At 46.2% G+C, this 27,335-nt stretch overlaps 1 protein-coding gene across 1 annotated transcript in view; it reads right to left on the bottom strand.

The window, feature by feature from the left end:
• The window catches only part of WDFY4 (WDFY family member 4), a 240,142-nt gene that overhangs the window by 103,400 nt on the left and 109,407 nt on the right, over positions 1–27,335 (bottom strand). The window contains exons 32-39 of the mRNA XM_034776723.1: positions 27,090–27,251; positions 25,651–25,848; positions 22,956–23,082; positions 20,810–20,967; positions 15,801–16,039; positions 11,019–11,137; positions 9,150–9,341; positions 7,842–7,981 (exon numbers count right to left, since the gene is read on the bottom strand). Of these exons, the coding sequence (XP_034632614.1) occupies positions 7,842–7,981; positions 9,150–9,341; positions 11,019–11,137; positions 15,801–16,039; positions 20,810–20,967; positions 22,956–23,082; positions 25,651–25,848; positions 27,090–27,251 (1,335 nt within the window). The remainder of the gene's footprint in view (positions 1–7,841; positions 7,982–9,149; positions 9,342–11,018; positions 11,138–15,800; positions 16,040–20,809; positions 20,968–22,955; positions 23,083–25,650; positions 25,849–27,089; positions 27,252–27,335) is intronic.

Here is a 27,335-nt window from a genome sequence, read left to right as displayed (position 1 = left end):
AGTGCTGCATGTAAGCCTTGTGCTTCGACCCTCTAGGAGGCTAATGCATACTGCCAACTGCTCTTAAGGATCATGGACAGAGTCCTGGCATCACCAGTTGGTTGGGGAATAGCAAACTTAATGAGAAAGAGACCCACATTTCAATTCACCACATACGCAAGGGTGGCTTTGCAGAGGAAAAAACAGAAGTATGGTGTTTGTGTCTGACCTTACAGAACAGAACTCCATGGCATACTGCACAGCTAAACGCAGATGGCCTGGAAGCAGCATTGACTTTATAGCAATAAAAAAATTACCTAGGAAATTAACACAGGTAGAAATAGTCTATCTTCTAGTAGTCAGAGAACAAGCCTGGGGAACGGGACATCTGGGTTCTCTAGTCCTGGCTCTGACAATGACTTCTTGTGTGAATTTGGGCAAGTCGCTCAACCACCTTGTGCCTCAGTTTCTCCATCTTTAAAATGGGGATAATGACGCTGACCTCCCTTGGTGGGGGGGGAGTGAGTCTTTGGCATTGCTAACAATAAATATAACCAAGTCTCCTGCTTTCCCATACTTATGCTTCCCACTAGATCCTCACTTTCTATTAAAAAGAGTAACTTTATGCAAAATATTTAATATAAGCAGTGCTGCCAATAGTCACACCACTTTCTATTCAGGCTTTTATGCTGCAACTATCACCATGGTGTCTAAGTGCAAACAAAATTCACTCTGGAACTTCTGGAGTTTTGCGAATTTAAATTCTCCACCTCACAACTCCATCAATGAGAATCCAGCAGATTTCCAGCAGTTACCCTAGGGTCATGTCTGTACTGCTGGACCTATTCCCTATCTAGTTTCTGGCCAGCTCACTCATGCAAAATACTTCCCACCACACATCTGCTTTTACCTCTGCTGAACTGAACACAGTGACTGGATATCTTTGTTTCAGAGGAACTAAAATCTTTTTTTTGTTTAAAGTTTCTTTAACTTTCTGCTGCTTGCCCACAGGCCAGTGTAATTTAGCTGTGAGCCAATTATCAAACAAGACAATAATATTATAATGGGAATTGGTTAATATACATCATTAATAGCAAAGTGCCTGCTTTCATTGCAGGGGGAAAAAAGTTATGTTGCTATGAGCAGTTTTAAAATGAATATGAGATTCCACACTTCCCTTGTGCATTTAATGGCATGCTAATTTACATTTTAATTACTTCCTAAGAAATCAAAGCATTTGTTGACAGTAGAACATAATGTCAACTTCACGGTGCACTGTTGGTGGATGCTTAATGAACTTAATTAGATAATTAGTTATGTTAATTATCCTTCTATTACGAAGATAAAGATGCTACACAAATGATGCACTTTGCAAAGAAATTTCATAATTATATGTTTGCTTGTTTTATCTTGGTTTGAAATAACTGAGGAAAGGCCAAACAGAGTGACTGGTATGAAAAATATTTGCTTTAAAGTGTTTTTGTTTCATCTATCCCCATCTTCAGTTCACACACTTTGTAGGCTGCTATAATCAACAGGTTCCTTCTGCCTCTCTAATGTTCTGTAGAAATCAGCAGGTTCTCCATTTCAGTTCAAATCCCCTCCGCCCCACATCTAACAGTATTTCTCTCTTTGCTTGAGCACCTATATAGCTTACTGCTCAGAACAGGCAGTCTCTTTTTCTGCTGTGGTGTCTCCAACACTGTTCGGGAAGTGGGGTGCAAACATCAACCTTAATTTCCAATCCAGAGAGGAGGAAGGACAGGCTTATGGTGAAGAAATCCCGACTTGGGATTCAGGATAGCTGGCTTCAAGGCGGGTTCTGCCACTGTGTAACCCCGAGAAAGCTCCAGGGTCTTTCTATGCCTCATTTCCCCCACCTGTGCAATGGAACTAACACTCTGCTGCCTAGCAGGGTGTTGTGAGGCTGTAGTGATGGGGGCCTATAGGTACTTAGCCAGAGGGACTGTAAAGAATATAGGTGTCCTAGTTAAGGCTGTGCAATCTCACTGAAATCAGGGGGCCCTGTTCTACCCTCAGTCACAACCCTGCCCTGCCACCACCATTTGTGGGTTTAATGCAAGTGCTGATTACATTCTGTTGAATGTTAGGATCTAGCAGTCAGATTGAGGGATGTTGGGTCATTGACCACACAGCCACGAAAGAGGTCTGAGGAGGGGCTGCACACTCTGCTGGCTTCTCCCAGCATGCTAGAGACAGGATCCTCACTATGCTGCTTCTGTTGCATTTGCTGAGTGACTTCAATACTAGACTCCCCAAGAAGAAATACTGTGCCTGACCCCATATACAAGAGTCCAAGATGAGTGAAGACTCTTTGCACCCTCTGTTCACCTCAAGCTCCCACAGTGGCCGAGGCACAATCTGGCCCTCTCTACAGATGCAGTTTGGTTGCGCTACGTCCATATGCCAAAGCAATTTTGCACCTTCCCATGTAAAAGACTAAAAAATGACCAGAAAACTAGTCTGTTGTTTCTGCTCTCGCTGTGTAAATAGCCCAGGCTCAGCTTAAGGTTTTTATTCTGTAGTTCAGAGTTAAAAAGATTTATTTTTTCCCCAGCCCCTCAAGGCATCTGTGCCTTGGAGAAAAAAAAAAGAACATACACACTGAACTAGATAAAGAATAAAGAACCCACTACAATTGTCTCTGGCAGCCCATGCAGTTTGTTAAAGGAGCCAAACAAAATTAATCAGCCAACATTAACCCTAAAATCAAATATAAATATAACCCTGGTACTCCTTCCCCCAACAGCAAAATCCTGCGCAAGCAGATGTGCTGAGGGTCAATAGACTGGCTGGCAGATCAGAACTCTGCAGGACCAAGCATGAGAGCCCTCGGGGCAGATAAGTTCTCATCCAACTCTCCCCTCTGAGATGGCTCTGAAAGGCAGGAATGGAGCTAGACATGGGAAAATCCTTCCACCTCTGCCAGCTGACAGATCTCAAAGAATCGCATGGCTTGGCACAGCGCTCCTGTGGCTCCTGCATGGTTATTCAGGCTTCCAAGTAGGAAAAATGGAGCAATTACCAGACTGTGCTCATTCTCTCCCTCCTCCCACAAACACCATCAATCGGCTTTGCAGACTCTTCTTTAACCCTGCAGAACGTTCTGCAACAAATGCACGGGGGGTGGGGAGCTAGTGGGCAGAGCTGGGGCATGAATGAGAGAGCTCTGCCCATTAGAGTACCCACTGATAAACAGCCCGGAAGTGGGGATGGGGGTTGGATTCATTGTTTGTAAAGCACTTTGAGATCCTGGGGTGAAAGGTGCAGCAGGAATGGAGAGCCAGATCCTCAGCTGCTGTAAATCAACCCAGCTCAATGGATTAGGATTCTTTTGTGAACAATTTTTTTGGGGGGGAAGTTATTAGAAATATATTATTATTCACATCAAATATGGGTACTTCTCCACCTTCCATTAGCTACATTCTGGGGAGCAGAGGAATAAATTTAATAACCCAACCAGAGCCCTTCCGTCTCTGGTTTCTGTGAGGTAAATCCTGAGGTCCTCACTGAGTTTTTACTGACTCAGGAAAATTTCCCCTTGATTCCAACAGGACTTTTGCTCAATTAGGGTCCACAGAACTTAGCCCTGAGTAAAAAGAAACAGGAATTTTGTACTTGGCACTAGGATGTTTGGGTTTTAAGGGTTTTTTCCTTACTATTTAACCAGTGGTCCTATCTTATCTTACTGTGACGGGGTTTGCTTACCCCACACTAGCCCAAACAGGGTTAAGCCCATGTTATTCACAGTGGAAGTCCCCCCTCCCTGGCAAGACTGGGCATGCACCAAGTGCTCTAGTAGTATAAAGGGAAGGAGCCCAGCTCATTCTGGGCTGGAGGCTGCAGGGGAAGGACCTACCTGGGAAGCTCCTGTGGAGGGCCGGCCACAGCCCGTGACTGCACTGGGAATCGAAACCACCCACGACCTGCCTGCACCCCAGCGACTGGAGGAACCCTTGGAGATGACTGGCCCCGCCAAACACTGAGGACCCAACATCTCATGGGAAACCCCAACACAGACTCTGGTAGGAAGTGACCCAGGGAGGGTGATGGAGTTATACCTCCCCCCCGGGGAAACTCAGCGTGTTTTGGTAGGACCCCCTCCTGCTGAGTCAGTGGCAAGCTGCTACGACACTGTTAGGGCCCTGGGTTGGGGCCTGGTGGAGTTGGGTGGGCCCAGGCCCCCCTACTCGGCTGCTAGGCCACGCTGCCCTGCGCCAACGGGTGGCTGTATAGAGTCTGGCCACTAGGCCATGCTGCTGTGCATCAAAGGGCGGTGCTACAGACTCAGTTGCTAGGCCACGCTGCCCTGCACTAAAGGGGGAGGGATAGCTCAGTGGTTTGAGCATTGGCCTGCTAAACCCAGGGTTGTAAGTTCAATCCTTGAGGGGGCCACTTAGGGATCTGGGGCAAAATCAGTACTTGGTCCTGCTAGTGAAGGCAGGGGGCTGGACTCAATGACCTTCCAGTTCTATGAGATAGGTACATCTCCATATATTTATTATTATTTATAGACTCCGGCCATTAGGCCCCACTGCCCTGCATCAAAGGGCTGCTTTATAGACTGTGACTGATAGGCCATGCTGCCCTGACCCTAGGGGCTTGGACCGTCACACTTACCTTAGGGTTTCATACTGCCACCCCCCACCACAGTATCTGAGTGGCTTCCACATAAAACCAACAAGGCTCCATGGACTCCCTGGCCCTTCTCCCTTTTCAAGGTCAAAAGTGCTTGGGGTGGAGATGGTTGTTCTAAGATTTTTCCCCAAGCAAGACAGGACAATATGTGAAGGCCAATCCCATTACAGTACATCTTGGAACAACCAGAGTCATTAAAGAAAGATAAGAAAATTTAAAGTTTATGACCAACATTGTCAAACTGAGGTGCCTAAAGGTAGCCACCTACATAAAAGTGGCTTGGTTTTCACAGCTGCTAAGCACCCCCAGCAGCCACTAAAATTGAGAAGTTGCAAGCGCTCAGCACCTTCTGAAAATAGGTCACTTTTATTTAGTGGCTAAATGTGGAGTTCAAAGCATAACTTTAGGTGGCCATTTAAAAAAAAAGCCCTAAATTTGAAAACATTGGCCACAGGTACCACCGACAAGACTGACAGGTTCGTTAACAATAGGCTTGGAATATGGAGAGTTTGATCTCAGGTTTTATTTCCCCTTCATAAATACAATGTAATCCTCTTGATTCGGACCCCCTGGGTGAGGACCTGACATCCTGACCAATTAGCTCTACTGATTAAGAGAAGAATCTGATCTTTTCAAGCAGCATGAAAAGACATTAAACAATGCACAATATAGCACTGAAAACAAATGCAAGGACACAAGTGAGAATCCCTACATGTCATCCCCCTTTCTCCTTCTCCATAGACTTTATTTGGCAATAGGGAGAGAAGAGCAGAGGTCAAAATTTGATACCAAGATCAATTCCACGAAACCCTAGGCACTGCCAGTAGGCTGCCCACTAAGCAACATTTCCATATGGTCCCAACTTGGCAGCAGGTATTTCCCATTCATTCATATTTAGCTAAACCAGTTCTGGAAACTGTACCAAAGCAGCAGCCATCCCGACCAAAGACCAACTCCTGTCCACCCTTACTCACGTGAGCAGTGCCACTGAAGAAGAGAGATGGATCTGGCCCCATGAGTTATATTATATCTGCAACTAAACCATGGGCTCCATCCACTGACGTTAAAGGGAACTTTGCCAATGAGCTCCACAGGGTGAGATTGCCAAAAGCACCTATGTGAGTTGGGAACACGACTGCCAATGTGATCTCTGTTCCTAACTCACTTAGGCACTTCTGAAGATCTCTCCCCTATACTCTATGAATGGATTCTATATAGAGGGACTGTTGCAGGCTGCAGAGAAGCTTGGAGATCCATTTTCTCGTCTCTCAAGTAGGTCTGGCTGAAAGGTGCTGTTAACTCTCGCAAAGAGAAGTTGGAGGGAAAAGAACATTTGGAATTGTCATTTTGTGTCTCAATGCGAGGAACAATTTGTCAGTGCTGCAGAGCTGTCAGTCGCTGACATGATAAGGAATAGCACCGAATGAGTAATGTTTCCTCCAACCCAGCTCCTTTAATTACAAGCCTCTCCCTTGCAGAAGAGAGACAGAAGATGCAGAAACACCAATTTCATGCACTTGTGCCTGAATAATGTCTCCATGCTGCCTTTTCCAGATGGCAACCTTTTCACTGGAGGAACTAATGATGTGGGCATATTTAGGGAAAAACCAATAACGGAGTCTTTAACCTTCAACAGCAAAAAGCATGTTGTACAAAATGTTCCTTGGGATACATTAACAAATATCAATTACATTGCTCACTGAGGTGTAATCAGCTGTAATAATCAAAATTAATTTTAAAAAATAATTAAACAGACCCCAGGGCAAATAGTCGGTGCTCTGGCAGCATGACATCACATGCTACATGTGTACCTGGGAAGAAGTTGCTCGCTCTGTAACCAACAAAGATCTTAAGCAATGAGTAGGACATTATTCAGAGAAACCTTGGTAAGCGCTGTGGTTATGAGAGCCACCATCTTGGCCGACACAATGGGGACTGAACTGGGGACCCCCCCCACAAATAAAAGCATAAGGAGGTGCAGTTTGACCTAAGGAGCCCAGGCACCTCAGCTGGGGCTATAACAGAGCCATCTCCTCTGCCAATCAGCAAGGGAGGGTGGAGACCGGTAACACACTCACCAGTGGATTAAATCCAGGATCCTCGAGGCTGGGACACATTGCCCAGGATACCCTACCAGTGCACTGCACCCTGCCCTGCAACAGTCTCCGCCGCTCTAGGCCGAGGGCTGTTTAAGAAGGGCCTGCTAACAGCCGCTAACCTGTGCTCTTTATTGGTGGTATGGACAAGTGTCCACTAGGTGCTTGGAGGAAGCCATGATCCCATTATTGTTTCTCAGCCAGAGAGGATAGGAATACTCTGCTAACATGGTCCGATCCCAACTAATCCAGACTCTCTCCTCTTGGGGAGCTGCATGGACAGTCTGGCTGTCCTTGTCTTTCCCTGAGAACAGCTGTGGAGCTGGTGGGGCAGTGACATGCATCCCCTCTGGCCCCATGCCTGGTATACACACTCCTCCTCCCAGCCTACCTAGTCCCCGAGGAGGGGCCTCCAGCATGGGCAGAGGAGGAGAGGATAGTGCCATGGAGGCAGCTGATGGGGGCCGGGGGGTGGGCGTACCATGTCAGAGAGATGGGGTCCACACAGTGATCTAAGCCAAAAGTAGCAGCAACACCTGGGAATGCCTCACCCCTCTCTTCACTGGGAGAATGCAATGTTCTATTTTTATTTTCTGCAATTAGGCCTCCATGCAGCAAGGTGTGTAAGCACACGCCTAACTTTAAACCCACTGGGACTAATCACAGGCTTAAATTTAGGTGTGTGATTAAGCGTCTTGGTAAATGAAAGCCCTACTTGATTAAAAGCCTTTTAATAAAGAGATGTTTCCAACAAATGAGATTGGAACCAAGCCTGCGAAGATTAAAGGAGAGCCTAGAGGTCAACTACAAGACCTGGGCTTAAAGCTGGGTGAGGTTCTCTGGCCTCTTCTATGCAGGAGGTCAGACAAAATCATCATGATGGTCATTTCTAGCCCGAACATCTATGAAAGGAAGCTTAATGGTAATACAGATACCTATAATTACTACTATACTTATCCCTATAATGATATAATTACTAATGTGATTTGTATGCGAACATCCCAGGCAACCTTAGCTGATGCCTCCTGAACCCAGCCATCCTTAATGGCATCCTCTCAAGGCTTCCGAGTGGGTGGTGTAGGCAAATAATAGGGAAATAGAAGTTACCTCAGATTTGCACACTGTTTCCTTTACATTCTTGCCAGGCATCAACCTCATAGCCGAAGACAAGCTTTCGCTCCAGGAACTGGGCTTGCTGTGGGACTGGGCTGGCATTGCTTTACTTTGGAGAGTCTTCTTCTCGGATGCTGTAGACCAGAAAATAAAATGCTTAGGAAGGAAAGGTGGAACCAGGTCTTGAGCATGAGTGGCAGGCTGGCATCTGCATGGGACATGACCCAGTACCATGGTGGAAACTCCACGTGCTTTGTCCCTGTTCTATCCCACTCACTCATCAGCATGTGCTTCTCAGGCCCTGTAGCCGATGGACCATGTACTACCTCAGACCACACACTGTACAATTCTGTGGCCAAACGCGGTTGCAACCAGCTTCTACTACAAAGCCCTGTTTTAGTATCTCCATAAGCTTGGCTAGGGTAAGCCCCACCTCATCCCCACCAACCCACCTGTACTACTTTCTTTCTAACAAAACTAATGGGGTCCAATGTACCCCGGGCATAAACTCATTGACCTCAAGAGAACGACACTGGAGGCAAATTAACCCAACATCTCCAAGTGTCGTCCTCTGGGGAGATGGGACGCACCATCAGGAAAACCCTTAGAAGAGCTTCTCAGGCTGTTCAAATACTGCAACGAATGTCAGGAATCATGGGGTCATTCATTTGCAGAGAAGCTCACGCTGTTTATCTCCAAATGTCTGTGGGTGAGATTTGTATGGGGCTCTACTCATCCCTTTCTCAGTTTATATTCAGTCTGGTACTTATTCCTGGAGGTGTAAGATCCCCTGGGGATGGGCAGCAATGGTAGCTTTGTGCCTTTGGGATTGTGGGCTGTTTCAGGAGGCCAAAATGGCCCCGGCATAAATTAGAGCAGCCCTATGAATGCTCTAATGGACAGCAGCTTCCTAACAGCTGCTCTTCAATCTGGAATGGCCCAGAATCACTGCAGTGGTATATGCTGCCAAGGCTCCTCTCTGGCCCTGGCATGCCCATTTCTGAGAAGCCCTATGCTGTGTGGTTACACCAGGGGAATCCTCTTCCAGCCCCTTGTGGCACCAAGTCAGTCCCTGTACATCACCAGAGCAGTGTAAAGGGGCTAGTGTGTGGGACAGAATCCTTCCCTCAAACTCTGGAGTTGGACTGAAGAAAAAAAAAAAAAGAGTGAGGACCCAAGTTATCTGGCCTGTGATGTGCAATGGGAGACTATAACTGAGGCGTCAGCATCCTTCCATTAATCGGGATGCTTCCTGCAATGCTTTTGCTCGCTGAGGTAAGTGTTCCATTAAAGAATAGAGACCTATGAAGTGCTGCCAAGCCTTCGTCATCATCTCTTCCCACAGAGGAGTGATCTCCGCTATCTTCACTTCCTTCTCTCTGTCTCCCGGCTTCACAGAGAGATCCATCTTGTAGGTGTCCTCCAGGACCTGCCACCTCTGGGAAATGAGCTGCTTCCAGATGACTTTGACTGTTTTCAGAATCTCTTGCTGAACTAGAAAGCAAAGAGTTGTCAATGAGGAATGACCTTCTGTTTGAGAATGTGAAGTCAGCAGCACAGGAGCCAAAAGTGTGTCTCCGTTATACTGGTGCCAATCTGGAGTGACTCTATTGAAGCCACTGGAGTTACTCTAGATTATCACCATTTTGTGCACTATCTGCAAAGGCCTCTTAGCTTCACTACTGACTCCCTTATGGAAAAACAACAGGACCTTTCTTCCTCCATATCCAACACTCCAAATACCAGTAGGAGTCATGCATTGCTCTGGATAAGCACCTGATCAGCTGTCTGTGAACATTTAACATTTTATGTATAACATTTAAAGCACGTACAGGACGTTTTTAATCCTTGAGACAGCATCAGTAGAAACCCTGGCAGGATGTGAGCCACACATCAGGGACTGTCAAACGGTTGTGACCATTGTGACTGGATGTTCTACATGGAGATGCAGAGCTATTTTGCTGACTCTCTCTGGAAACCAGACCAATTGGATCACAGCAGGAATATAAAAAATTGAGCATCTCTCTAAGGCAAAGGAGAACTCAGGGGAGAGTTAAAGTTCAGCAGGGAAAAATCCTAGAAATACCCAGCTCTAAAGGGAAGTCAGGCTAGGGTTTATGTTTGTGGTTATCTAAAAATAACAGGAAACCCCAAAAGGGTGTGTGTGGTTGGGTATAGTTTGGACAATAACCTCTGCTGTGAGTGCTCTGTGGAGAGCAGAGATAGCTTACACCGCCTTAAAGAGAAGCTGGAGTAAGTGAGCTAAAATAACCCCTTGTGAAATTTCCTGATATAACAAGTGCTAGACCAAGGTAGAAATTGCCGAGTGTCCTGCTCTCCCAGTTGGCTGGGCTGCCAGACTGCTGGTGCCACAAATGCTGTCACTTTTCAGGAACAACAGCAGCTGACTGCGGGAGGCTCAGAAATGTCAATTTTAATTAAAAGCTTAATTTCCCAGGGCAGGTCCTTTCCCGCCCCTGTGCTGGAAGAGGGGTGACTCGCGGTGGGAGGCTCCGTGAGCTGCTGCGCTGAGCAGAATGAGAGTGGCAGCTCTCTTAGAACAGAGAGCCTTTTAAAGTAAAGTAAATTGCACTGAAAATCTGCTTCAAATCCCCAATTCAGCGCAGCAGCCCACGGAGTCGAGTCGCTCCTCTCCCAGCAGAGGGGCGGGAAAGGGGCTGCGCTGGGAAATGAAGCTTTTAATTAAAATTGGACTATCTGAGCCTCCTGCTGTCAGCTGCCATTGTTTCTGCAAAGTGACAGCATTTGTGGCACCACCAATCCTCACAGGGGCTTATGTACTATAGAAGGCTTATTGTACCCATTTCACAGATGGTGAAACTGAGGCACAGTGAGACTGCCCAGCACCACAGCAGATTTCAGGATCAGAACTGGAACTAGGACTGTGGAGATATTAGCACCCACTATCATTCTCTGACCACCACATCACAGCTCCCTCTGTCCTCTGAGGTAGCTGTTAAACAGCAAAATATCATGTTATTTCCATTGTTGCACGCAGTGTTGCTGTAGCTGTGTTGGTCCCAAAGTATTAGAGAGACATCTTGTCTTTCCTATTTCCAAGCACTTGTCTAAGTTGCTTGGAAGGTCTCTTTAGACCCGTTCCTTGTCGTGCTCCTCTGAGGATAGTGAATTCCTTGGGTCATACGTTACCGTCGCCTGGAGCAGGGTGACTGTCCCCTCTCCCCTTCTCCTCTTCACTCGGGGCCAGGAAAATTTGGCGATAGGAAGGCAGTGTTGGTTTTGCATCCACTCCAAACCCTTCTGGATAGCTGGAGAAAACAGAACAACAGGCGGCATGAGAAACCCAGACACCTTCAGCATCCCATCAACACGAGGAAAATGAACACTGCACACTCCAAGGATTTCCACCTAACCTCTTATGTTTTATTTACTTAAAAGCCAATATTCTCCACCCTCTGTACCTACAATAATCAGAGCCCACAGCACTTTCTATTTGTAGCTCTCAAAGCACTTTACAATTGAGGTCAATAGCATTAGTCTAATTTTACAGATGGGGAAACTGAGACACACAGAGGCACAGTGATTGGACCAACATCACCTAGCATGCTAATGGCTAAGCTGGGAATAGAGCCCAGATCCCCAAAGTCCCAGTCCAGTGCTCTACCCATTAGGCCACATTGCCTCCCGTCCTGTACTTAAGGTAGGCGGCACAATCACTACAGAGCCACAACTGAGCTTCTGATGACTGATAATGGCCCAATAGTGTTTGCCACCATCACACTGATCGCTTTCTCTTGTGAGCTATATACCCCTTTCCCCCACCCTTCATCTGTCCTGTCTATTTAGACTGTCAGTTCTTTGCAGCAAGGACTGTCTACTGCTCTGTGTCTGTACAGTACTTAGCACAATGGGTCCCTGCTCTTGGTTGATCCATAGCGAAGACCTAGTAAACGTGGTTGACAATAGTAATGATGGTGCTACCACCAAAAGTGCTGAGACTGTAACAAACAAGCCTTTGGGTTAAAAAAAGAACTAGTTAAATTCATGGAGGATAGGTCCATCAATGGATATTAGCCAGGATGGGCAGAGATGGTGTCCCTAGCCTCTGTTTGCCAGAAGCTGGGAATGGACAACAGAGGATGGATCACTTGATGATTACCTGTTCTGTTCCCTCTGGGGAACCTGGCATTGGCTGCTGTTGGAAGACAGGATACTGGGCTAAATGGACCTTTGGTTTGACCCAGCATGACCGTTCTTATGTTCTTAAACTTTTTTGGAGTGAGTTTACCACAGTATGGGGTAGAAGGAGGCAGGAAATTCAGAGGTAAGGTGACAGTTAAAAGAAATCCAACCATGGTAAAGTAAGAAATGGACAGTTAATGCATATGAACAACCTTAATTCTGCCTTGTAATGATGCCATAAACAGAAGAATAATGGGGAAAAAAATCTGATCTCTGTCTAAAAATCAGTTTAATTTAATGTGGGTCCACAAACACTACAATGCCCTAATCATAGTGGTATGTTTTTGGATGGCATAACTTCAGGGCAGACTTAAGTCTGTTTTGGTGTCTTATGTAGGCATTTCTTATACTTACCTTTACATCTTTGGATTACTTTTAACAGTAACCCTGAATTTCCTGGGTTTGTTGTGCCTGGTTTTAGGATAATTTGCAGTGTTGTTATAATGTTTTTTACCTTTACATTACTGCTACATACTCTCAACCTTAACTCAATCTTAACATTTTTTGATTAGGAATTATCAAATTGGAATAAGAACAAAAACAGATCTGGAAAAGCCATGTAGGAAAGTGGCCCACCTCAAATGTTCTATTGTTTCACTGGATTCAATTTATATAGGATACACTAAATGGATTCCTAAACCTCTACAGAGCACAGAAAGTGACTAGTTCTAGCACCATTCTGATGAATAAAGAAATGCCAAGCACTTGCTTCTTTTGCCAAAAAGACTCTAAAGTTACTCTGCAACTAAAGTCAGTAAGAATTCCTTGGGTACATCACCTGTGAGAAAAGTCAACATGCTGGAGGGGGGAATCCTAGCACCGCTGAAGTCATCAGCAAAACTCCCATTGATTTCAACAGTCAGGACTTTATCCCCAGTGTCCAAGAAGCAATAATAATAGCAATGAACTCAGAGATGCTTTAAAAGACTCATGCATTGGTTTTACTTGCTTTAAATCTAGCAGCACAAGACCTGCCATGCTGGAGCAGAATGGTCCATCTGAGTCCTCCGTCTCCAAAATTAACCAGGAACAGATTCCCCCAGAGATTGGCCACCTATATGCACATATAATGCATCTGAATAACAGTATTATATCATGGGGAGAAACTATTTCCAGACTCCCATCTGGTAAGGAGTTCATAGGTCAATCCCAATAAAATCAATCCAAGATCATGCAACTGCAGCTGTTCTTCTCATCAGCAGAGGCCAATTGTAATCTGAACATTGCTGGGAATGCCCAGCAGATGCAAAAAAATGCTCATAAAAATCCAATTCACAGTAGCAGTTAAAGAATCTCTGTTATACAGTCTACAGGGTAGTCCCTGTTTTCCCTCAGGAGCTTTCACCGATTCCTCAGCTATCTAATCCTGTTTTGCCTACTAAACAATTGCTTCAATATTATCCTGCAGCATTGACCTCCTCAGGTTAACTGTATTTGGGGGGGGGGGGCATTTCCTTTCATCTGGCTTTTGTTGTGGTCCCTTTAAATTCCATCCATACCTCCTGAGGCCCCCTTCTGTGTGCAGAATTCTTGAGGATACAACCACTGCAGTAGTCTGCTTTTCTGCAGTTCACAAGAAGCAGCATGATCTAATGGTCAGAGTGAGAGATGAGTCAGGACAAGGACTCACTGTATGACCTGGAGCAAATCACTTTACATCTCTGTGCATATTCCTCACCTGTCACATGGAGTGGCAATGCATTGGTACCATTGTAAATGTGCTTTGAGATGCTCAGGGGTAGGGTGCTGCAGTGGTGCCTAGTTTCACAGCATATAGAAATGAAAGAGGAGCCCTGATTAGTTTCTCTGTTATTCCTAGAATTCCTTCTTTTTGTTCTACGGGGACAGGCACAGCCTTGCCTGTCTCCTTTATAGAGATCGTACTCAGTAATGATTTCCCTCCCTTCATGTTTGCTTTCTGGAGAATTTCATGTAGCAGCAGAAAACCCCAGAATCCAAGCACAAAACATAATAATTAGGGAGAAAATAAGCCATTTGGATGAAATAGGAACCAGCCATGACCTTCCCCAGATACAAGTGACATCCACACGTGCTCTTTTGTGTTGTTGTTGTCGTCAAGGTTAGAAGGTTCGGAAATGATCTGCTCACTCATTTTTCATTTGCGCGTTTCTCTCTGCCCAGATCATCTCTGAAGTGGCCTCGGATCTGAATGTTGTAGCAGGCCCCTACACCTATTCCCCCACAAACCTGTTCATTAGTTTATAATGCAAATTGCCACCCACGCTACAAAAGAAGACGTGCTGTTACCAGAAACACCCAAACACTGAACACTGCAGAAATCGCATGCAAAGATTACGCCAACAATGCCGACTGCTAGTTTTCCCACACACCAAACAGAGAAAAATCCTCACAGGTCAGTTCCCAATGAACCCAAACTGCCCGGCAACAAAATGTTCCCTGACCACTTCAAAACTCGCACCAACACTGGTCAGCCATCCCATAACCTTCTCACAGAGTCTGATCCTGCACCCATTGAAACCAATGACAAGACTCCCAGTGAATTCAATGGGTGCAGGACCATGCCCACAAAAAACCCATCCCTAGATTTGGAGGGATATTTGAAGTTGGGAGACATACTTGCAGACTGGGCCCAGGTCTAGTCTCTGCAATTGCATGTTCTGGCCTCAGCTGGAAGGGGCAGTGCCAGCACACCATAGGAAAGCTTATTCCTGTGAGATTCTAGACCGGGTTAGGCAACCTGTGGCACATATGCCAAAGGCGGCACGTGAGCTGATTTTCAGTGGCACTCACACTGCCCGGGTCCTGGCCACCGGTCCGGGGGGCTCTGCATTTTAATTTAATTTTAAATGAAGCTTCTTAAACATTTTAAAAACCTTATTTACTTTACATACAACAATAGTTCAGTTATATATTATAGACATAGAAAGAGACCTTCTAAAAACATTAAAAGGTATTACTGGCACGCGAAACCTTAAATTAGAGTGAATAAATGAAGACTCAGCACACCACTTCTGAAAGGTTGCCGACCCTTGTTCTAGACCAAGTTCTGAGCCATCAGAGCTTTTAGACAGGTCAGCTAAAATTCAGATCAATTGGGTGTTTTCTGGAGGTTTACCCAATCACTTTCCAAAATAACAAATGGAAATCAAGGGTTCCATTGCTAATACCTGGTGCTCCTCATTATACATACCACTTTATATATTTTTAGACAACACCCGTAGCAATATAAATGGTAGAAGTTGTTCCACTGAAATGTATTTTTAAAAGGAAAACAGTTTTTTGACTACACAGAATTTTTTACAAAAACATGCCATTTTCAACTGAACACTTTCAGGTTCTCGTAAAATTATTGACATTTTAAAAAATTTTTTGTCTTGTTGAAACTGAAATTAAGAAATGTGATTTATGTTTTTGTCAAAAACTTTAATGAGGTAAAAAAACCCATATGCCGCTCAATTTAGTAATCTTAATGGGGAGCAAACCAGGAAGGAACTGTGGGCCCATGCAAGCATTACACATGTAGTACCAGACTATTAGACTGGGACAGTGATTTGTTAGGATGTAGTACATCCTAAATCCCAGATCCTGCAAGGCACTGAGTGCTCTCAACTTCCACAGTTCAGAGCATTTGGCACCATGACCTTGAAAGAGCATGTGAAATCTTTCCTCTTCTGTGTGCACCGCCCACTGCAATAACTATCAGGAGAGAAAGTTAATCAGAAATCACACCGGGTGCAGTGCACATACCTCCCAGAGCTCAGCTGACACAGACAGTGCATAAGGCAGATGGTGAAACTAATATTTGAGTTGTAAGTTGCAAAGATGATGTCCCACTGTTCCTGCAGGGTGTGCAGGGTGTTCAGGAGACTCAGCTGTTCAGGCAGTGATTGCTGCGGCCTGGACAGACAATACAGGATGGCTCGGTTTAAACTGCTGTACAGGGTGCTGATGACAGTTTCCTTTTGGGAAAAGGTGTTCTCCATGACCTGTTAAAACACAGCAAAGCATGATCTGGCACATCGCTGATACAAGACCCTTGTCCCCTCCGCTCCACCTCTCCCACTTGGGTTTCTGTATGCTCCTTCCACCATTATGTCCCCTATGATCTATGGGACAAAACCATTCCGCCACTGAAGTCCCTGGAGTCACAACAGGGATAAATCTGGCCTGGTAAAGAGAGGAAGCCTTTAAACACTGACACGTTCATTGTCTCCCAAGGTGACTATTTATCTTCGTGGGGGGAAGGAGGGTCTTGAACAGTGGAATTTTCAAAAGCACTTAAGTGACTCAGGAGTAAAATTCCCAGGGTCCTTCAATGAGATTTGTCCTCCTCAGGCACTCCTGAAAATTGCTCCCACTATTCATTGATTCATAGGCAACAATCAGAGGTGAATCAAAGTGAGTCTAAGCTGTTGCAGGTAATAACTTGTCCCAGCTCCCTCGGCACATTAGTTACCCCAGCACAGATGTTCTCGGAAGTAGGCTCAGACCCAGTTACCACCGTGTAATTTACTCTCCCATGCGCATTAATTCTCGACCAAGTTCGGCCTGGTCCTTACACAGATGCACAGTGAGGCAGGTGGCACGGGAGCCTTTCCCCTTGTGCAGCCCACATAACATCCAGGCAGGCTTGCAGCCCCGGCACTCTGGGGAAACACAGTTCCCTCCTTATTCCTCTGGATCTTGAAGCAGCCCACAAGAGGCAGGTAGGAGGCCGTTTCCTGATGCACCACCCAGTGGCGCTAACCCAAAGGGCATGCCGATTTCATCCACTTGGGAGCACTATGCAACTAGCTGCATATTATTATTATAGATTTGTTGCTGGTATTTTGGCACTGTGCAAGAGACAGAAATACAGACAGTCTCTTCTAGTTTGCCAAAAATTTCCACTGCAGAGCAACAGTAACTAGCTGTGTCATACACAGTGCAACTTCAAAGCACCTTAACCTTTTGGTGTGCATGGCTGGGGATTTCCTGACTGAACAGCCTACTGGGAAAGCTCTGGAGCGAGGGATCAGTGTCAAAGAAAAAACAAGCATCTCAAGGAAGAGAAATGAAATCCCAGCTGAAATAGGATTAATGAATCCTCAAGCTGGCTTGGGGTAGATTTTCCGAAGCCATCAGCACCAGTATTGAGGGCCACGTTGTCAATAAAAGCTCAGCTTGTCGGGCACTGAGCACTTTGGAAAAATCTGTGGCTAAATGGCAGCTAGGCTCTTTGGAAATCCGGCTGAGCTCTGGAAAATCTTGCCCATATTGGCTGGATTTTAAATGCCAAGTACAATGCATAAATAATTTTTTTTTAAAGTTCACTCCTGGTCCATTCCTTATACTTTCAAAAAAGAGACATTGACAAGTATTGGTTTACCATTCTGATACTTTGACTCTTCTTTACTTGCAACACACAGTCTTAGAAAGTTAAGAATAAAATGTCTGTGCCCAGCAATTTTGTGTTTCCTCATTCATCCAACTTTATCGGTCTTCACTGGAGGGAGGGAGGAGGGGACCAGATTGCCACACCTGAGCCATTCTTTTCAGATGACAAAATCTGAAGAGCTGTCCCAGATTGAAGTGTCAATAGAGGTGGTTTTAGAACAAACTGATAAATTAAACAGTTATAAGTCCCCAGGATCAGATGGGATACACCCACGACTTCTGAAGGAACTCACATATGAAATTGCAGAACTACTAAGGGCTGGTCTACACTGGTGGGGGGGGTATCAATCTAAGATATGCAACTTCAGCTACGCGAATAGCGTAGCTGAAGTCCAAGTATCTTAGATCGAATTACCTGGGGTCCACACGGCGCGGGATCGACGGCCGCGGCTCCCCCGTCGACTGCGCTACCGCCGTTCGCACTGGTGGAGTTCCGGAGTCGACGGTGAGCGTGTTCGGGGATCGATATATTGCGTCTTAACGAGACGCGATATATCGATCCTGGATAAATCGATTGCTACCCGCCGATACGGTGGGTAGTGAAGACGTACCCTAACTGTGGTAGTAACCTGTCACTTTAATCAGCTTCTGTACCAAATGACTGGAGGGTAGCTAATGTGACACAAATTTTTAAAAAGGGCTTCAGAGGTGATCCTGGCAATTAAAGGCAGGGAAGCCTGACTTCAGGACAAGGCAAATTGGTTGAACTCTAGTTAAGAACAAAATGATTAGACACATAGATAAACACATTAGAGCAGGGAAGAGTTAACACAGCTTTTGTAAAGGGAAGTCACGGCTCACCAATCTATTAGAAGTATTTGAGGGTGTCAACAAGCAGGTGGACAAGAGTGATCCAGTGGATATAGTGTACTTAGACTTTCAGAAAGCCTTTAACAAGGTCCCTCACCAAAGGCTCTTCAGCAAAGTAAACAGTCATGGGATAAGAGGGAAGGTCCTCTCCTGGATCAGTAACCGGTTCAAAAATAGGAACAAAGAGTAGGAATAAATGGCCAGTTTTAACAATGAGAGAGGTAAATAGTGCAAGGCCCCAAGGAGCTATACTGGGACCTGTGCTGTTCAACATATTCAGAAATGATCTGCAAACGGGGGTAAACAGCAAGGTGGCAAAATCTGCATATGATACAAAATTACTCAAGGTAGTTAAAGTCCAAAGTTGACTGTGAGGCGTTGCAAAGGGATTTCACAAAACTGGGTGACTGTGAAACAAAATGGTAGATGAAATTCAGTGTTGATAATGCAAAGTAATGCACATTGAAAAAACCAGTCCAAACTACACATACAAAATGATGAGTTCTAAATTAGCTGTAAATGTGCAGCAGCAGCCAAAAAAAGCTAACAGAAATGTTAGGGGCCATTCGGAAAGGGATAGACAAAACAGAAAATATCATAATGCCACTATATAAATCCATGGTACGCCTACATCTTGAATACTGTGTGCAGTTCTGGTTACCCCGTTAAAAAAAAAAAGGTATATTAGAGTTGGAAAAGGTGCAAAAAAGGGCAATCAAAATGACTAGGGGTATGGAACAGCTTCCATATGAGGAGAGATTAAAAAGACTGGGACTGGTCAGCATAGAAAAGAGAAAAGGAAGGTGGGAAGATGATAGAGGTCTATACAAATCACAAATGGTATGGAGAAAGTGCATAGGAAGGTGTCATTTACTCCTTCTCATAAAGCAAGAACTAGGGGTCACCTGATGAAATGAATAGGCAGCAGGTTTAAAACAAACAAAAGGAAGTATTTCTTCACACAACGCCTAGTCAACCTGTGGGACTTGTTGCCAGCAAATGTTGTGAAGGCCAAAAGTATAACTGGTTTCAAAAAAGAACTGGATAAGTTCATGGAGGATGGATCCATCAATAGCTATTAACCAAGATGGTCAGGGACACAACCCCATGCTCTGGGTGTCCCTAAGCCTCTGACTGCCAGATGCTGGGACTGGATGACCAGGACCGGCTCTAGGCACCAGTAAAGCAAGCACATGCTTGGGGCAGCACAATTCCAGGGGCAGCATTCTAGACTTTTTTTTTTTTTTTGCTTGGGCAGTTGTGCTCTCGGAGCTTTTTTTTCCACATCCCAGCTCCAAGTGCAGACATACCTTCTGTCTCTCCGTGTCTTGGTTCCATCTGTACAATGGGGATAAAAGCACTGTCCTGTTATGGACCAAGACATAGGCTGTCTTGCCTAGTGGGCAGAGCAGGAGTCAGGCCTAGTGGGCAGAGCAGGCATCCAGGGTGAGGAACAAAGCCAAGGGTCAGCACCAGAGTCAGCTGCCAGTTACCAGAGCCAGGGGCCAAGTCAGAGTCAGAACCAGTAACCGAAGCTAAGGGCCAGAACCGAGGTCAGATACCACCAAGTGCCAGAGTCAGGGTCAGAAGTCGGAGGCCAGGGTCAGAGCCAGGACTGGTCACTGATAATTGAAAGTGAGGTATAAGAGCAGGAACTGGAGGAGAGGGAAGAATCAAGCATGAAGCAGGAACACGGTGGGAACAGGAGCAGAGCAGGAGACAGGCACAAGCAGGGTCCACTGCAGGCACAACAGGAAACCACCTTGTTGCTCAGAAAAACTTCCTGTGCCTCCTCCTGGCTTAAACAGCATAGCTGGACCAATCAATGGAGCCGGGAGATCCTCCAATCAGAGCTCCCGTGGGGCGTGCCTGGGTTGGGGCTATAGTGCAAGTAGCTTCTCAGCCTAGCAATTTTCAGTAGGCATTGAGCAGAGGTCAGGATACAGCAGCTGTCGGGGGTGGTGTCTTAGGCCTTTGTTCAAGACCCAGGACATCGCATCTCCCACCTCACATTAGAGAAGATGAGCTGCTCAGATACTAGAGTAAGGGAGGCCAGATAATTATTGAAGCTAGATTCACATGTTGTACGGCTCTAAAGTTCTTAGGCTGTAAGCTGTTTCAGGCAGTGACTGTGGGACCCTGGTCCATATCTGGAGCTCTGTGGTGGCACAGTAACACAAATGATCATAATAAAAAGGGGACCATTCTTTGACTTTTTTAAAAAAATTGCTTGGTGACAAAGGGTTGGATTTTTGTAAAGATATTTTGAAACTTGATGGTGAACAAGTGACATGGTGTGTTACCCGGGGCAGGAACTGTGGTTGTCTGGGTGAGTCTGCACCATGGGGCTCTGATCCTTAACTGAGGCCAGTGCAATATAAGCAATGATGATGAGAAGCCAGTGGATCATGCCCCTTGTGTTGTGAACTCCCAGATCTCAGCGCTAGCATGACATAAGAAACATCAAAATACATTAACAACAGCAGAAGGAACACCGGTGTCCCACTTACCACCATGATCTGCTCGGCAACAAAGAGCAGGATTTGCTTAGGGTCTGCAGCAAACATTCCACTGTAAAGGTTCTCCACCAGCTTCTGAGTGAAATAGGAAACGTTCACCACCAACACAGGCACAGCCACTTCCGCCCCGCCATGAGGGTCACTGCTGCCTGCAGGGAATACAACAAGGGGACAGTTCAGTCACATGCTGGAGCATAAACTATGCTGCCGTTGTGCTGTCCCATCTCAGGCGGGGATCTTGGGGGACTCAGACAGGAGATCCCCTGTGATGTTACTGATATAACCCGTAACCATATGGATCATTGTTGCAAACAATGTTATATATTTGCAGCAAATATTGTAAAAGGTTGTCGTGTAAGGTGTCTATGAAAAGGTTATGATATGCTGATTATGATTGTGCTATCTGTATGGGTGTATCATTTTTGTAGTTGAAGTTGGCTATGTACTTGTATATCAGTATGTTTTGATTCCAAGTAGCCTCAGTGAAGCATTTGGTCAGCTTCTTGAGAAGGGACTATTCTTAATAAGTGCCCAATCAAGAAACACTTAGCTGACAATGAACTTTGGGAGATGCCAATCCACAGCTGAGCTTTCCTGGGAATGTTCAAACTAACATGTAAACAATGGCGTCTGCCTGTAAAGAACTGAGTCATGCATGGACATGTGGCTTGCCCATGTGACTCCATGCTCCATCTTGCTGCTGTGATCATCCACAGGGCAGAGGATATAAAAGGCTGCTGCATCTCCTCCATTTGGTCTTCAGTCCTGCTTCTTGCCTCTGGAGGAACTTTGCTACAAACTGAAGCTCTGAACAAAGGACTGAATGACCCATCCCAGCTGTGGATGTACTCCAGAGACTTGATTTGAACCTGCAGTTTATTCAATCACTGCTACAAGCCTGAAGCAAGAACTTTGCCATTACTGTATGTATTTGATTCCATTTAACCAAATCTAGCTCTCATCTATATCTTCTTCCTTTTATGAATAAACCTTTAGATTTTAGATTCGAAAGGATTGGCATTAGCATGCTTTGTGGGTAAGATCTAACTTGTATATTGACCTGCGTCTGGGGCTTGGTCCTTTGGGATCGAGAGAACCTTTTTTCTTTTACTGGGGTATTTGTTTTCATAACCATTCATCCCCATAATGAGTGGCACTGGTGGTGATACTGGGAAACTGGAGTGTCTAAGGGAATTGCTTGTGTCACTTATGGTTAGCCAGTGCTCTTCTCTGTTTGGCTGGTTTGGTGTGCAAAGGAACCCCAGCCTTGGGCTGTAACTGCCCAGCTTCAAGCAATTTGTCCTGAATTGGTACTCTCAGTTGAGTCCCACCAAAGCCAGCATCGTTACACCCCCTCCCCCCAAGAACAATGCAGGTGCTACAGCAATGAATGTTATTGACTCAGTAATGGCTTAATTTCATTGGCCAATTTGGAATCCATCCCACGATGGACTGCTCCCCACTACCATGCCGAGACACATGAGGGACAGCTTGTAAGTCACCGACTCCACTTCCTGAATCACTTTAGTTTTTTTCCTTAAAAATTTCCCACTGAAGTAGTGCCCAGGTGCAAGCCCACTCAGGTCTCATCTGAAATCACAGCTACTATGCCTGTAGGCAGGTAATAGCACAGCCACTTAAGTCCTATTTTGGCTGTGCTAGATTGCATACTTCAGCACCATTCTCACTAAGCCTGCTTTAATAACAGCAGCAACCCCTAGAGCTTTTCAAAGAGGCCAGAATCATTACCCCCATTTTACAGATAGGGAAATCAAGGCACAGAGTCACCCACTAGGCCAGTAGCCAAGGCAGGAATAGAACCCAGGTCTCTTGGGTCCTAGTCAGGTACTCTGTCCGTTAGTCCACACAGCCTCCCATTAGTCTTTGCTCTCAATACACGATTTTTAATCTTTCTTATATCAGGGGACACTTGGTGGAGAAGCTTGCCAGCCACACGGCAGGACCGCAGGAATTTCAATGCACTTGCTCTTGGGAGCATTCGAATGCCCCATGCAATCTACAATGCTAAGATACCAGACCGATATTTCAGCTGGCGTTTCTAAATCTCTCAAGAGAATACAGTCAGAAACCCCAACCTTAAAACTATCTAGCTGAAGATCTGAAGCTCATCACTCACCTCTCGGTCTGGAGGAGCCAGTTTTCCCACCCCCTTGGCTGATGGTGCGGAAGATATCCATAGTAGAAAGCAAGACTTCTGTCTGGAAACGTCTCTTCTGCTCGCTGGTGGAGTTTTCTACAGAAGCCTGCACAACCACAGCATGAAATCATCAGCACAGTGATAACACAACGAGGGGCGCAAACACTGACAATCTCTCTCAGCCTTTACTCATGCAAAGTCCATTGACATCAATGGAGCTATGACAAGATACACAGCTGAGGATCTGCCTCAACTGAGTAAGGATTGCAGGGTCTAATATATCCAGGGAGCTTTGGGTTGAGGGCCCACTATAATCTGGGATGGTTTAGGATCAGGGTTTGTCCCAGTATAATCTCAGATAATTTTAGTGCGGGGTATAGGCCCAGGATAACGTGGGATGGTTTGGGTGCACGCCCAGAATAATATGGGATGATTTTGGTTCAGGGATGTAAGGATTGGTAGAACTTGAACCCAGACCCACAGGGATACTAACTAACCAACATTCCCACACTACAACCCAGCAACGGCCATAACCCAGCCACACGCTGTGTACCACAACCCACAAAGATTTGACCCCAGAGGATGTTCTGCCTCAAGAGATCTGATGACAATGGTTTTAGCAATCCCTGATTGGCTCTTGGTCCCTATAGAAGCCTATGGGGCCTAGCCTGAAGGGTCCAGGCAACAACACAGACCCCTAACTATCTGCTGCAACCACCCTGTTCTCTCTTACTGAACTCCTGGTATTGAACTTGGTGCGGATTTGGATTCAGGCTCCTGATTGACCCCTGGAACCCCAAAATGGACCCCAATACCTGGTATTGAGCCTTGGCCTGATTCCTGGCTCTGACCCTTGGCTTACTTCCTGACTCTGACTCCGGCTTGACCCTCACCTTGATTCTTGACCCTGATACTGGCTCTGATTCCGGCTTCAGTTCCAGGATCCCAAGCTCCTGTCACTAGTCCTGCCTGCCTTCACCCAGGAGCCTAACAGAGGTATAACTCCAGATGGCTTTGGTCCAAATGCCCCTTTCTGATCTCCTGGGGCTTCCCTCTTAGGGAGGTGGGAACTGGTATAGAGAAAACAAGGGCAGTCACCTCAGCCAACCCTTAGGTTCGTTCTACAACCAAACCTTCATGGGGGCTCTGATAAAGTTTGATGCATTTCTGCCATGCCCTTTGCATTCCTGAGACTAAAGAGATCACAGCACTATGAGAAAGGCCATCCTCACAGAAAGCAGCAGCAGGTCTCCCAGTGAACTCCCAAGAGAACTGGTTCTCTAGAGATTTACAGCCCTTTTGGCAGGCTCAGGAGATTTGGATAGCTCGGAGAAGCGTTCCTGCTTTTGACAGCTTCTCTGGACTGAACCCCAACTACTTTTTGAGCCTTCAGAGCTTTCCCCCTCACTTGTCTCTTCTGAGTGGATCTGACTCACAGAAAATGGAAGCCACAGTCAAGAACTGAGGTTCATTTCTACTTGTCTTAAACCTGTGATCGGCCTGAACCAAAACCCCAGATCTAGACACATCTGCACTTGGGCCATTCAAAATCTAAACCTGGATATTAAATTTGCAACTACTCCCTTCTTTATAGTGGGTTGATCCAAGAACCCCTGCTTTGGAGTGTTTACAACCTAGGTCTGGACTCAACTGTTGCAGCAGCCAACCATCCATCTGTGCTTAGAAGGGGTTTTATTTTTTTTTGTCCATTGAAAATAAATGATTTTTTAAGTAAATCAGCACACAAGACAGCTCCATATGGGGTCTCATGGCATTAACAGAATCCATAGGCTGCCTTAGAATGACATGCACACATTATAAACGGACAGGGAAAGATTTTTTTATTGGCCAAGATCTAACTCCAGCATAATACATTTCTCCAACGCAAGTTACTATCGCTGCTGTATACAGGTAGCATCCTGCCTTGAGTTATATGAATGCATGGGGCACAGGGGAATCTCTTCCCTACAGGGCAGTTAGGATTTTAGTTCTAGCTGGCTGTCCTGGATAACATATCCCAGCAGTGTGGTCTGGCCTCAGGCCCTCTTGATCACATGGTGTTTGCTAGGAGGAACTGCAGACAACCCCTTCTCGGAGTAGAGCTGCTCAGAATTTTTTTTTTTTTTTGTCAAAACAGTTTTTTTGATGAAAAATCATGTTTTTGTCAGAATCTAAGCGGTTTGAAAAACATGCCGATTTCAACGAACTCTCATTGAAAAAAGGAACAAAGCATTTTGTTAATGTCAAAGTGGCCGACTCTAACATTTTTCAGAACAGAACATTTTGATTTTGTCATTTCAAAACCAGCCTTCAAAATCAAATTCATTATTTTAATGTATTCTTTTTTAAGTTCTCAAAGGTCAAACCCAGAACAAAATGTTTCCATTGACCCGAAACAAAACCTTTTCTAAAAATTTTGTTTTGTGGGAAATTTCAACATTTTTTTTGTTCTGATTCAGAACATGAAGGTTTTGGAAAAGGTGGAATATCCCGCAAATACAAAAATCTGGTACCCGCCCAGCTCTATCCTGGAGAACCCCAAAGGAGCAGGTGGGGTTCAGACCCTTCCAAGTCATCCCTTCCCTATACCACTGCAGGATGCCTCCTGTGTCCTCCCCCTTCCCCCTGACCCCCGATGCAGAGTAGCGAGGGCGGGAGTCTACGGTGATGAGACCTCAAGAAGCAGCTCGAACGGGTGCCCCTGTTTGTGCGCCGGGATGCTGAGCAGACTCTCCATCAGCAGGATGCGCAGGAAGTCCCACATTTGCTTCTTGGCAGGGTGCTCGGGCAGTGGGGCAGCCGGGGGGTTGGGGCAGCTGTTTGCTTCAGCGGCAGCTGGACCGTTGAGGTGCAACAGGCCTTCACAGCCTCCCTGAGTAGAGAGAGCAGACAGTGGCACTCAGGGGAGCTTATTTTACCAGCATTGCTTTCTCCCCATAACTAAGCACAGCTCTACAGAGAGCAGAGGGGAGACAGTGAAATATGGCCATAAAAACTAAGCGCCAGGACTCCTGGGTTCTATTCCTGCCTGTGTTCCACTGAGTATGCCTACCCAGCAGCCGGGCAGATGCTTCCCAGCACGGGCAGATGTACGTGCGTTAGCTCCACTCACCCAAAAATAGCAGTGCAGCTGCCATGGCATGAGCACAACTTGGGCTAGCTCCTGAGTGCATATCCAGGAAGTCAGCAAGACTGTTCTCGGGTGGCCAGCCCGAGCTGCCACGACCACGCTGATACTTTTAGCAGAGGTAGTGCATGTCTTCTACCTGTGCTGGGAATGACACCTCCAAGCTGCTGTGTAGACATACCCAGAATCATTCTGCCCATGGACAAGTCATTTCACTTCTCGGTGCCTCCGTTTCCTCAGCTGTCAAATGGGGGTAATATTAACATCCAGAAGGGCTTAGTGATGTCTAATACACATACCAGTGCCCCAAGGGTGCCAAATAACAATAGTAGCAGCAAAGCAGGAGGATGCACTCAGATGAAAGGGGCTGCAGTATGTGCGAAGTATTGTTAACCCTCTCCGCTGACTTGTTGTAAAATCAGGAATGGGGGAATCAGCTGGCAGCTGAGTGGGGTTTGGTGAGGGCAGTGGGGCTAGGACGGCTGCTGGGCTGAAGGATAGGGAAGCAAGGGAGAAGCAACGTTCCCGTTGGGCGAGGGTGGAGCAGCTGGTGGAGGGAAATGAGTGCTGCATGCTCTGGTGAGGGGGTCACGCTCAGAGGGGTGGCTCTTTAGTAGGGAGGATGGCAGTGCAGAGGGACGGCCCCAGCCCCACAAGGAGCGTTGGGATTAAAGAGTTTGGCTGCATCACACCTGGAGCCGAGCCACCCATTAGCTATCACTGACCAGCGATCCAGGCCATGGCTAAGAGGAAGGAGACAGGAAAGGGTGAAGACACCCAGCAGGGAGCGCTGGATTCAATACACCAGTCCCTAAATTTAGGTTCTTCAAAGGCTGACAGCTTGAGGGGCACGGACCATGGGATAGATCCCACAGCTCTGACTGGGTACGACTCACATCGACATCAGCAGGGGCTCAATTTGACTACCAGGGCAAAGGTGTCAATGTCTGGCTCGATCACAACCATCCAAGCTGGTTCACACTTACCTGCGGCGCCCCCGCATGGAAGACGACAGTGGCTAAGGTTTGCAGGAAGTCTGAGCAGCGCCACACCGGGTCCTGGGGGTAGCTGTGGTAGATCAGGCACAGGAACTGCATGATGTTCCCAGGATAGGCCACCTCCCAGGAGCCCTCCGTACCTGCAAAGGGCTGAACACCAACGGGCGCATCTCGTCAGGGCAGCGCTTCACTTGTACGCATGCTCAGCTGAGTTAGCACACCTTGCCTTGTTCT

Source organism: Trachemys scripta, chromosome 7 (genome assembly GCF_013100865.1).
Source record: "Trachemys scripta elegans isolate TJP31775 chromosome 7, CAS_Tse_1.0, whole genome shotgun sequence".
Lineage (NCBI taxonomy): Eukaryota > Metazoa > Chordata > Testudines > Emydidae > Trachemys > Trachemys scripta.
The sequence above is the reverse complement of the archived record's forward strand: the minus strand, read 5'-3'. Positions and strand labels throughout refer to the sequence as shown.